Source organism: Mytilus galloprovincialis, chromosome 12 (genome assembly GCF_965363235.1).
Source record: "Mytilus galloprovincialis chromosome 12, xbMytGall1.hap1.1, whole genome shotgun sequence".
Lineage (NCBI taxonomy): Eukaryota > Metazoa > Mollusca > Bivalvia > Mytilida > Mytilidae > Mytilus > Mytilus galloprovincialis.
The window spans coordinates 38029431-38042569 of NC_134849.1; the positions used below are offsets into that span (position 1 = coordinate 38029431).

General features: G+C 31.2%; 1 protein-coding gene across 1 annotated transcript; it reads right to left on the reverse strand.

Annotated features, from left to right (window-relative positions):
- Positions 1 to 2067: 2067 nt before the first annotated feature.
- Positions 2068 to 9364, reverse strand: LOC143053461 (uncharacterized). The gene is made up of 5 exons (XM_076226261.1): positions 9299 to 9364; positions 8243 to 8308; positions 6363 to 6517; positions 4101 to 4259; positions 2068 to 2115 (listed from the first exon to the last, which is right to left on the reverse strand). The coding sequence occupies exons 1-5, from the start codon at positions 9352 to 9354 to the stop codon at positions 2078 to 2080; spliced, it is 474 nt and encodes a 157-aa protein (XP_076082376.1). The 5' UTR covers positions 9355 to 9364; the 3' UTR covers positions 2068 to 2077.
- Positions 9365 to 13139: the final 3775 nt, after the last annotated feature.

Consider the following 13139-nt stretch of genomic DNA (forward strand, 5'->3'; position numbering starts at 1 on the left):
ACTGCATATGTCTAAAGTGTGCATTTTCTTTGATGATTTGTTTGATGACAGACAGACGGACGCAAAGTGGTTGCATTTATGGCATTTGTTGCATTGTTTTCCGAATGCAGGATATTTTCTACGCTCATGTTTACCTCCACAGTTTTTACATTTGTTTGCAAAATTGGGTGATTGACCCTTGTTATTTTGAGGAGGTCCCCTTTGTGGTGTGTATTGCTTGCCCTACTTTTTACCTGATGATCTTGATCCTTGGTTGTTTAACATGTTAATTGTTTTATCTTCGCTTTCCATAGTTTTAAGTTGAGCCTTTGAACGTTCATATGTTCTAGCGAAATTTATAGCCTTTTCTAACGAGAGTTCGGACCCTTCAGTGATACATTTTTCCCGAACTTTGTGGTCGTTAGTTCCAAAAACAATGGCATCACGTACCATTTCCTCCGGTGTCGCATATCCACAATTTTTAACCAATATTTTGAGGTCTGTGAGATATTCTTCGAAAGTGTCAATTTCTTTTTGTACACGACTCAAAATTTTGTATCGTGAATAAATCTTATTCAATGTAGGGCGGACGTGTTTTTCAAAGTTCTGATAGTGCACATCAAGTTTCTTTTTATCGTCCTCCGAAAGATCCCAGGTCGAGTATATGTCCCTTCCTTTATTACCGATCCATATCATTAGATAGTTACATTTTTGTGCTTCAGCAGTTTTGGCTATAGGTCCCGCGAACCAGAATTCTGTGTGTTGTTGGAAAGATTTCCAAGCGGTCACTAGGTGCGTCGCTTCCCAGTCCATTTTGGGGTGTGATCCTGATTGTGCATCCATGATTATGATAATTTAGGTAGCTGGATTGTTCTTGCAACTTTTCAGATTGCTTCCAACTACGGATGGCTTAATTTCATGATGATGAGCGGTGGTTCAATCTGACACCATGTTGAATAACTATGAGGAAGACATATTGACAATAATAAGATATTTATCAACCTTCTATACAGGAGAGTATTATAATATATAACAATAATGTCCGGATCGTATCCGGTTAAGATATGTCAATATTACGGTATGTGACAGGTGGTACCACTCCAAATACCTGTTGCACACAATATATTCATTTAGATGGACTCCAATGCAACACACTAAGCAGTTCTACTCTGCTATGTTCTTCTCCTGCAGTTTTCAAGATTCATTGGATAGTTTTTCTTACGTCTATTGCGATTAATGTTCTTGTCGAGAAATGTCCCAGGCAATTACACAAATGAAAAAAAAAATGTTCCTCTGGAGTTAAGGTCCTATCTTCTTCTTTATTATTGAACATAATGTTCATGTTGGAATTATTGAATTGTCTTTATTAAAATTTTTCACTGACCACAGCTTGAGCATTTTGCTCATTCGAATTTATAGTCATGAATAGTAAACTACTTTACATGAAAGTTGGCAAAAAGGAACGTCATTTTTGTCAATTTATCTGGTGGGTTAATCATGTAAATGGATATAGGAAGATGTTGTATGAGTGTCAATGAGACAAATCTCCATACAAGTAATAACTTATAAAAGTAAACCAGTATGAGTCAAGGTACGGCCTTTAACACGGAGCCTTGGCTCACAACGAACAGCAAGCTATACAGGGCCCAAAAAATTACAAGTGTAAAACCAATCAAGCGGGAAAACCCACGTTCTAATCTATATAAAAACGAGAAACGAGAAACACATATGAACTACATAAACAGACGTACAACAGATTCATGACTAAGGATAGGTGCAAACATTTGCATGTACATCGACATTTATTTCATAGATTTCTAGTAAATCAGACCTTGTTTTTAGACCAGTGCCTACCTAGACATATTTTGCTATTGACAATAACTTCAGGTAACAATAACAAATTATGTTATTGTTACATGCAATTTCTGTATGAATTAGGGTACAACTTGTAAAATTAGTTTCGAAAATAAAAATTATTATCTCTTATAGTTATTTTTTGCGGGTACCTGTAGCAAGTGCCAAATTTTATTAATGTCGACAATAATTTTAGTTTGTCACAACAAATGAAAAAAAAAAATATAGAGGAAATTTACCTGATTTATTGTCCAAATCGTCTTTTCTTCGAACGATGACATGCTGTAAAAAAATGAACAATATACAACCCAATTCGCCGTTTCAGAATCTAATGCATCCTGGGTAATATTTTCAAAAATGTACACCAAAACGTCGTGATTGGTTAAAAATTTCATAAACAATGGAAATTCAACCAATGACATGACGGTATTTTCATTTTGGGGTACGAACAATGAAATTACCCATAGTTCTTTAGATTCTGAAACGGCCAATTGTCTCAAGGTTTTGCTACATACAGTGAAACTTTTATAGATGCATCTTGATTATCAGTAATTGCTTTATGTCATATTAAACATTTTTACTTATTTGGAAAGTAATGGCACACCTTGACTGTAAATAACTAAACCGCAATTGGAATGATAAAAAGCGTAAAATGATATATGGATAAATGTCTATCGTGTGTTTCTTTCTCAATTATGTTCTCCTATTCATTTATATTGTAGTCCTGTAATGTTGTGTTGTGATTTTAATGTTATATTTCACATGGCCATAAAAGAGGGAGGTTTGGCATGCCCAGGTTCAACCCATCATTTTTTCCTTTAAAAATGTCCTGTACCAAGTCAGGAATATGACCATTGTTACATTAAAGTTCGTTTCTGTGTATGTTACATTTTAACGTTGTGTTTCCGTTGTTTCGTTTGTTTTCTCTTATTTTTGAGTGTGAATTCACATTACTATAAGTCGTGTCACGTTACTTATCTATCCCAAATGCATGTATTTGGTTTTGATGTTATATTTGTTATTCTCATAGGATTTTGTCTAATGCTTAATCCGTTTCTGTGTGTGTTACATTTTAATGCTGTGTCGTTGTTCTCCTCTTATATTTAATGCGTTTCCCTCAGTTTTAGTTTGTTACCCCGATTTTGTTTTTTTGTCCATGGATTTATGAGTTTTGAACAGCGGTATACTACTGTTGCCTTTATCTAGTGAGGACTAGCTATGTTTTGGTTTATTTTTGTTTTAAGGTTGCTAAAATAGATTAATAAATACTTTTGAGAATAGCAGTATCAAGTTAAAATCTGCTTTAGCTTTGAAAAAAAAAACAGATGTTTACGACTGGGTCGATGACGTCTCGCTAGTTATCAGCACTTTCATGTTGACATGATACATAATTAATTTGTTCACGTTCTGTCGATTTATAAGTCACTGAAATAACTAAAATAATAGCCTTTAAATCACTCATTGAGTAGAAAAGTTAGAATTCTATGATTTTGTATTATAACAAAATTTTAAACGCACAGGTTTAGATTATATCTGAGTATTAGTAAACCTTTTGTATTGACCTTTTGCTTGTTTGGAGTAGCAAAGTTTATGAATTTGATGCAATCATTCATATGTACATTCTTAATTTTGTGAGAAATATAATTCAATTAAGCAAATGATCTAGTACTTTTCTAACATATTATTCCCAGGGATGGTAGCTTTTTTTCTGTAAAATTCAAGGTTTCGGCTTTGAGGTTATGCTATTTAGTTTTACTGTTAGCTATATATAGATTATACCACTGCATCAAGTTTGATCTGACCTCATCAGACATGGTCACCTTTTGTTCATGACGTCACAATAATAATTTCGAAGGAAAGCAATACAATTTGACGTCATCATCGAATTTGGACCAACCAAAAACTTAGATCAAATGAGCAACAATAGATAAAAATTATCAATAGGTTATAAAAGGGATGAATTGAGTAAGAATTAAAGAAAAAAAAATTAATCAGGAGTGTTGTAAATAATGTATTTGCTCTTGCCTTAAAACTGATTTCGTTCAAACGCTGCAGATAATTCTTATGTGTCCACGAAAGAAACACACGTTTGACGGAAAAGCCTTATATTTTGGATGATTTTTTTATTGTGATTTCACAGAATACAGTGATAGATTTAACAGTTTCTCCATAAATTCTAAAGAGAAGTGTTCCGCTCCGGTTAACTATTGAATTATAAAATGCATAACGTTATGTTGATTTTAATCTGATGTATCTAAAGAATTTACCTGGACATTTTCTTAAGTTGCAAATTGATGTTTCAGTTTCGGAACCAACACATTTCAGTCCATTGTCAGACGGTGGGGGATTGTCGCAGGTTCTGGTACTGATTATGACACCATCTCCACAAGTAGTAGAACATGATGAGTTGACCCATGGGCTCCATCCTCCATTGAAAAATAAAAACAAAACGGTATAAATCAGTTGAAAAACTATTGCATAAGTATCCACTATTAGCAATGTGTTTGGTTCAATTTTCATAACCTGCAACCTCAATTTTGTATTAATTATTCATAGAAAACAATCATTTGACCTCATTTGAATAGTTATGCATGTATCATACTCATATTTTTACTTTAACTTGTTTAGAAATTAATAAGGTCTTTCAAAATTAGTGCATTCTATTGGTCTAAAGGTTTCTTCCCTCGTTTCACCTTTTCTTTTCAAGCAATCACACAAACTTTTGTGATTTAAATATAGATTTGAGCATGGTATAAATCTAATACGACAACTTGGATTTACAGGAATTGTCCTTTTAATTATACATGTTATACCCAGGAGTAAAACTAGTTTAATTCTAATAACTGGTACAGAAGAAACAAATCATCATAACACACAATAACTGAAAGCATTGTTCGAAATCAAAAAGGAGCAAAATTGCATGTATTGACTGCAGCTGATTAAGAGTAATTCATAATTGCATATGAGTTTCCCTAAGAAAGATTGCTGCTTTACACGTTATAAAATGTTACTACGAATTCTGGTAATAATGTTGATAATAATCAAAATAATGCTAATTTCCCTAACTATGACATATGAATAAACTACAGAACTTTTTATTATATCATACGCTAAATTTACTCCAAAAATGGTTAGCTATTTGGGGTAGGGGTACTTTTTTATGTTAACAAATCAGTTAACCATTTTCCTCCTTAGAAATACTCATATTTTTTACAAGGAGTTATCATGTGGTAATGAATATAAACTATTGTAGGGTGGCAAATGTGGATTTCCGTTTCCATGATTTTACTAACGTGTGTTTATTCTATTGTTAAACATTAGACATTATTCTATTTTGTAGTAAGTTTTGAAATGATAAAAAAACTAACTTTTCAATTCCCTTAGGCCAAAGTTAACTTTAGATGGATTTGGCAATTTTTTGTGTCAGTTTTTGATTATATAGCTCAATATCTTTTTCGGTTCTTGTTTATCCTTGACTTTCAAAAAATTGGGCTTTGAGTGTTTTTAATGAAGCTAAATCCATAAAAAAAAACCGCTTCAAATGCATGAGATTTCTAACGTATATGTTTTCATTATTTATTCTATAATTTAAACATAAGAATGGAACTGATTTTTGACAGCTTTTTTCTATTTAAACTGTATTTGTACATATTGTCGCGAACTATGTTTTTCAACACATTCGGTTATTAATTTTTGCGACTTATTTCCCAAAAATAAGATTAAAAAGTATATTAAGAGTTATAAGTATTGTCTGGTGTGTCAATATGAAGTGCTTAAAAGTAAATACGTAAATAGCTGTCGGGAACTGTGGTAGTAAGATTGCTAGTTTTACTGAACTGATTTGAATTTGAATTCATTCGTTTGGTATTCGTCATTTGAGAATGCGAAGGATGAAAGTTGGAAAAACTATAACTATTATTTTGTTTTTATCGACGGAGTACAGTCAAACTTTCAAAAATATTGTCATATACTATACACACATGTTTGTAAATCAATCGATAACAGCTAAAATATACATTGTATATGGTGAAAATAAATTCACTTAAATTCATATTCAACTTTTCATCTATAAACTAATTGTTCATCCATGAAATGATCAACGATGATCTATAATTATTCATTAAGGAAGTTTGCTTGTTATGTTTTGGAATTTTTGTCAGATTGTAGGAATCCTCTGGTTGTATTTATTTGAATTCCTTAAAATATTTGCCCATTCATCCCATTTTTCTTTTTATAAATCATATACATGCATAAAAATAAGCCGTCTGTAAAATTCTTATTAAATTATTTTTAACAGTGTGTGAGAACTTGTCAATAATAAAGCTATGCAAAATCAAGAGAGAACATTATTCCGCATAAATTCCAATGGTTTATTTCTCGAAAACAAGCACATTGACCTATATTTTATATTTGCTCTTTTTGTTTCTTTATTAGTCTTCTATCAATATATACTAGTATTATGAAAAGCTTATTATTTAAAAAAAAAACTGAGAATCGAACTCCCATAAGAAATACTTTAAACTGCTTACCTGGAATAATGCAGGTGCTCGTGTTAAAACTGTTAATATCTATGGTGGTATTTAAATTAGTACATGTTCCTTCATACGTCAGCTGTGTTTGATTTGATGCCCAGTCTTTAAAATCAATCATGAGGCAGCATATGAATTCGTTTTTGTTCATATTCCTTAAATATTAAATTTAATATAAGGTTAATCCCTATTTCATGTACATAATCATGTGACGTCTGCATTTTGACATTACTGAAACATATTTTAAATCATGAGGGTAAGAAATATACAAGGTACGGCAACATCATGGCATTATAAGAAACAACAACAAAGTACCATGCTGTTTCTACAGATATTTGCTAAAAGAGGTATACATTATTTAGTCGAAAAAGATAGAGCTTTTTATAAGACATTTAGCAAGACACAAGAGGAACAACTGTCCTGGAAGCTATGATGAGTTTATTCACAAAAAATACTCACAGCACACAAAATTCAAACTTAATATGTAATTATCATGTTAAGTTCTGTAAGAAAATCATGAATCATGAATGCAAATCTGAATTTGGACATTGATGCCTAAGCTACTATAACTACCAAATGTAGTTCTCCGTGTATTCAAAAGATACAAAAGATACATGTAGTTTTCATCAAACTGAATTTGCTTTGAACAGTAATTAACAGTTAGAGAAAGAAGTAAAAATGAATTGTTCGTAATCAATAAAACGATGGTAAACGAGATGTTTACAAACAAGAATAATTTGAAGAACATCAGTTACATATATGCACGTTTCGATATACATTGCAACCTGTAATACGATATGATACACATGCTAACGTCGTAGATAAACAGAAGACATTGGAACTCAAATTGCAAAAGGTTTCAAAAAGATATAACTAAAAACGCTGAACTACAAAACAAATTCACCAAAGGTTAAAAAAAGTGTAACAAAACACGCTGAATTACAAGTACAATTCACCAAAAGTTTCAAAAAAGTATAACAAAAACGCTGAACAACAAGTCAAATTCAAACAGAGGAAGTCCATATAAAGTCTGAGATAAGAATCATCCCCACTTTTAATAGTCGCCGCTTTGTGTCCGATGATAACAGATCAACTGGTAAACATATCTCAAGTTAAGAAAGTGCTTAATCAAGACCATTATACTCAAATTACCAAAAGCAATTCTAAGATACATTTTGAAATACTGAAAAACATCAACTGTTCAATAAGCATGTAAGAAGGAGATTTACATAGAAAATAGAATGGTGGCGAACCTGCTGAACTATTGGCACAAAAGTATATAAAAACCGTGGATAGATATAAACAAGTTAGAAATACCACACACTATTAAATATCAATTGCACTTACAAAAATAAACTGAATAAAAGTCAACGATCTTTACGAGATCATATACATATTATATAAAATAAAATCTAAAATAAAGTATGACTGGAGTAAACCTTCAAATTGATATTTTATAGTTTATTTATTTATGTTGTGATGTTAGACTGTGGTTTCAGAAAAGGGTGAAGGTTTGTTACCATTAATTTAAAAACGTTTAATCCCGATGTAAATGATGGCACCTGCCCTAAGTTAGGAATCTGATGCACAGTAGTTGTCGTCTGTTTATGTAGTTCATACGTGTTTTTCGTTTTTCGTTTTTATATAGAATAGACCGTTGGTTTTCCCATTTGAATGGTTCTACACAAGTAATATTTGGGGCCCTTTATAGTTTTCTATTCGTAATGAGCCAAAGCTCCATGTGAAAGACCGTACCTTGAACATGTTGAACTATAATGGTTTACTTTTATAAATTGTTACTTAGATGGAGAGATGTCTCATTGACACTCATACCACATTTTCCTATATCTATATATGAGATGAGCATAAGTCATACTTACAATGTTATAAGATTCGTGATCAAATACAGATCTGGTAAACTTTTTAAGTTGTTAGAATCAAAATACCTGGAAGAAAACCAATTATTATGATTATGTGAGAACATGAGACATTAAAACACTGATACTGAACTAACCAAAGATTACCAATTCCGTGTACTCAATAGAGGACATATATTTTTCTTTACACTGAAATTGTTGGTGCATTTTGTAAAGCTTTTAACAGCAACCTATAAATATTAAGCGAACACATTAAAAGTGGTAAACCGTCCAATATATTGATACACGAGCATATTGAGGAACATTAGTAATATAAGTACGTGATTATATAAACAAACCAATCTTCAATAGTTCAATACAATTAAGTCTGTGATAAGCGTTATTCATAATTAAAGTTCATGCATCAATAATAACAGACTAACTGGTTAACTTACTGAGTTGTCATTGACTTTAAATTTAAAAAACAATCGATCGCCTTGATTATGTAATAGATATTTAATCAAAACACTGATACTCAAATTACCAAGTATTGTTTTAATATTGAATATCATTAAAAGTTAAAACAAAGCATGTAAGGAGAACATGTTTGTAGACACTAGAAGGGTGATAACTATTGCAACTTAGTAATCGATGATAACATACTATCTGAAAACCTTACACTATTGGCACAGACGAATATTGAAGAACATAGTGTAGATATGAACGAGGTAGGTCGATACCACTGCTGGTGGAAGTTTCGTCTCCGAGGGCATCACCAGCTCAGTAGTCAGCACTTTAGTGTTGACATGAATATCAATTATATTGTAATTTTTTATAAATTTCCTAGTTTATAATAGATTACCTTAGCCGTATTTGGAATTTTTAGTCTTCCATGCTCTTCAACTTTGGTTTTGTTTGGCTTTACAACTATTTTGATCTGAGCGTGACTGATTAATATTATATGGACAAAACGCGCCTCTTGCGTATTAAATTATAATCCTGGTACCTTTGATAACTTATTAAACATTCAACACACTATCACATACGTTTAACTCTTATAGGAATATAAACTATACTTACACAAATCTAAGTTCTGTGTTGAATGTAAACAGACCTTCTGGTAAACTTACTAACATGTTATTCTCTAAACGTCTGAAAGAAAATCAAGTATTATGATTACTTTATAACAAGTTACATTAAAGGACCTATACTGAACCTTCCAAAAATTACTAATTTGATCTTTTTGTTTTCAATAAGTTTAGAGCAGTGATAAACCTACTGAGCTATTGTCACGCACTTATATTAAAAACCCTTTTATATAGGAACCTGATTAAAAATCCAATATGATCTTAAATAAGAATGAATCTGACAAATGGAAGATTTGTGTTAAACAAGTTAAATGTCAACTGACCATTTGGGAAACTTTCTGACTTATTCTTTAAATATCTAGTCGAAAATCAATCATCACGAACATATTTAATTAACCTACTTATATTGAAATTACCAAACACTGCAATGGTTGAACTTCATTAATTCAGTGGATCAAAGGAAATAGTCATCAGCCTGATATTGTTGTTGTAATTATTATTGTTATTGCTTTAACATTTAGCATTGTTTAACAAAATTAAATTATAATGATGACAACACTACTGTGTTCGCGGCACACAAGTGTATTTAAGAACAGCAGATATGTGTGTACGTGATGAAATAAACAATTTAAGGATGTACTTAGGTGAGGTTTTAGAATAAGTGTCAAATGTTCGGACTCCTCCATGTTTTTCCATACGATACAAGTTAAAATATTTTGGCCCATAATACCTTTTTCTCTTCAAACATAAGACTTAAAAGCTCATAAAAGATCATTTGACAAAATTTAAGCAGGTTCTTGATTTTTTTTCTTTTGATTTGAGACCGTAATAATACCAATGCAATACTTACAATATTTGAAGTTTTCTGTTGTTAGTAAACAAACCTTCTGGTAAACTAACTAGCTTATTAGATTCTAAAGATCTGGAAGAAAATCCGTAATCATTAGTATGCAAGAACATGTGAAAACTAACAAACCTATTATGACCTGAACAATAATTAATAGTTAAAATGTGTTTCTTTAAAGTGTCAATGTTGGAAAACAAATTAAGCTTCAACTACAACCTTTAAAATATAAGTGATATTTAAAATAACATTGTTATGCACAAAGGAAGTGCTAACACAAAAAAACTATGGTAGACCTTCTTATAGTTGACATACTAGGGGGGGGGGCTTGAGATCTCATAAACATGTTTAACCCCACAGCAATTTTGCGCCTGTCCCAGGTCAGGAGCCTCTGGCCTGCTGACTATTGGCACACAAGTATATAAAAACAGCGGATACATATAAACAAGTTAGAAATACCACACACTATTAAATATCAATTGCACTTACAACAATAAACTGAATAAAAGTCAACGATCTTTACGAGATCCTATACATATTATATAAAATATAATCTAAAATAAAGTATGACTTAAGTAAGCCTTCTAATTAATATTCTATAGTGTATTTTTCTATGGTGTGATGTTAAACTGTTGTTTCATCAGAAAAGGGAGGAGAAGGTTTGGTACCATTATAACATTAATTCCGATGCACATGTTTGCACCTGTCCTAAGTCTGATCTGATGTACAGTAGTTGTCGTCTGTTTATGTAGTTTAGACGTGTTTCTATATAGACAGATCGATATTGTTGGTGTAATTGTTATTGCTTTGACATTTAGCATAATTTAACAAAATTAGAATACTGTGGATTTATTTATTTTTTGTGGGTACAAACTTTCGTGGATTCAGAAAAATTCACACCTATGTGGATTTTTAATTTTGTTGTTTTGCTAATATCTGCATGAAGTCTATGGAAAATTTGTAATTCGTTGAGTTTTTAAATTCGTGGTTCACCTGTTCCCACAAAATCCACGAAAACTGGTATCCAACGAAAAAAACTGAATCCACAGTATAATGATGACACCACTACTATATCATGTATATGTTCTCGGCATACAAGTATATTTAAGAACAGCAGATACGTGTGTACGTGATTAACTAAACAATTTTCATATGTAAAAAAAAGTCTGAAGTGCGCATACATCATACTTACAATATTTCAAGTTTTGTGTTGTTAGAAAACAGATCTTCTGGTAAACTTACTAGCTTATTAGATCCTAAATATCTGGAAGAAAGAAATCCATTATCCTGACCATGCCGGAACATGTGAAATTAACACACCTATTAGGAATCTGATGTACAGTAGATGTCATTTGTTTATGTAGTTTAAACGTATTCTCGTTTTTATCTAGATTAAACTGTTTGTTTTCTCTTTTGAATGGTTTTACATTACTAAATTTTGGAGCCCTGTATAGCTTTCTGTTCGGTGTGAGCCACGGCTCCGTGTTGAACGCCGTACCTTGACCTATAATGGTTTACTTTTATAAATTGTTATTTGGATGGAGAGTTGTCTCATCGGCACTCATACCATATCTTCCTATATATATTTACAAAGATTAATAATTTCAATCTCCGTGTATTCAATAGATAAAATATGTGTTTTTTAAAGTGACATTGTTGGAAGATTTTTTTAACCTTCAACTTCAACCTTTAAAATATAAGTGATATTTACAGTAACATTGTTATGCACAAATGAAGTTAACCAACACAACTAGATTATGGAAGACCTTCTAATTGTCGTCATACACATATACTGTGAAACATTTGTTAAATATGTTCGTGATTTGCAAACAAAACAATATGTAATAAAATAAAGTATGTGATAAGCATTATTCACAATAATATTACAATTTTTGTAACTTGATGTTTGAAGATAATAGACTATCTTGTAAACACTCTTAGTTATGAATGGCTGTAATGTTAGATTAAAATCAATCATCTTGGTTATGTAAGAACTTATTTAATCAAAACAATATTTAAATTAAAAAAAGGAATTTTAAGATCAATTTTGAAAGATTGAAATAATAATAGAATAATAACACAACTGTTGTGTTCTCTTTACGTACGTATATTAAAGATTTGTTTGTTAATGATTAAATATATAATATAATCCAGAATAAAATCAAGTCCTGGATGAGCATAATTCTTACTTACAATGATTCAAGATTCGTGTTCGAAACCAACAGATCTTTCGGTAAATACACTAAGTTGTTAGATCCAATATATCTGAAGGAAAATCAGTTATCATCATTATGTACTAACATATGGCATTAAAAAAACTGATACTGAACGTACCAAAGATTTCATAATCTAATCCCTTTGTATTCAATAGATAAGATATATATATTTTTTTAAAGAAAAAAATCGCATTTTTTACTTTTCATCTTATTATGTTAATAATATAAACACATTAACCAAGTTTGACTGTTTTGCAAAGCCTCTAGTAACCAACTCCCAATCCAAAAATATAAACAAGTAGTCGTGCAACATCTTATGGTATCGGCATTATAAGTTCTATGGATTTATGTTTTGCTTATAGTAAGTAATACCAGTTAATATAATAGTAAAATAATACTTTTTGGTTAAATATGTTTTCTAACGGATATATTGATCAAACTGCTAATTGGATGACAATGAGTGTATCTTTTCTGACTTTTTAAATAAATTTCCCACTTTTCGTGGTTGAATTCCCTGTAAAATATAAGCATTCTGTTTGTCTTTCTTTTGATCTTCACTCGATTGTATTTAAGCCGCCGGGGATCACAAGTCCAAGTGTGAATGATATCTTGTTAGGATGATAAAAGAGAACTGCGAGTTGGAGACACAAAAAATAGAGAAGAAATTAAATCATGTGTGGGAGGAAGTAGGTGGCAAAGTACATATATCGCCGTTGAATATATTGTTTATACTTTACATTAGCTCAGATTCAAATAAGGAAAGAATCCGAAAA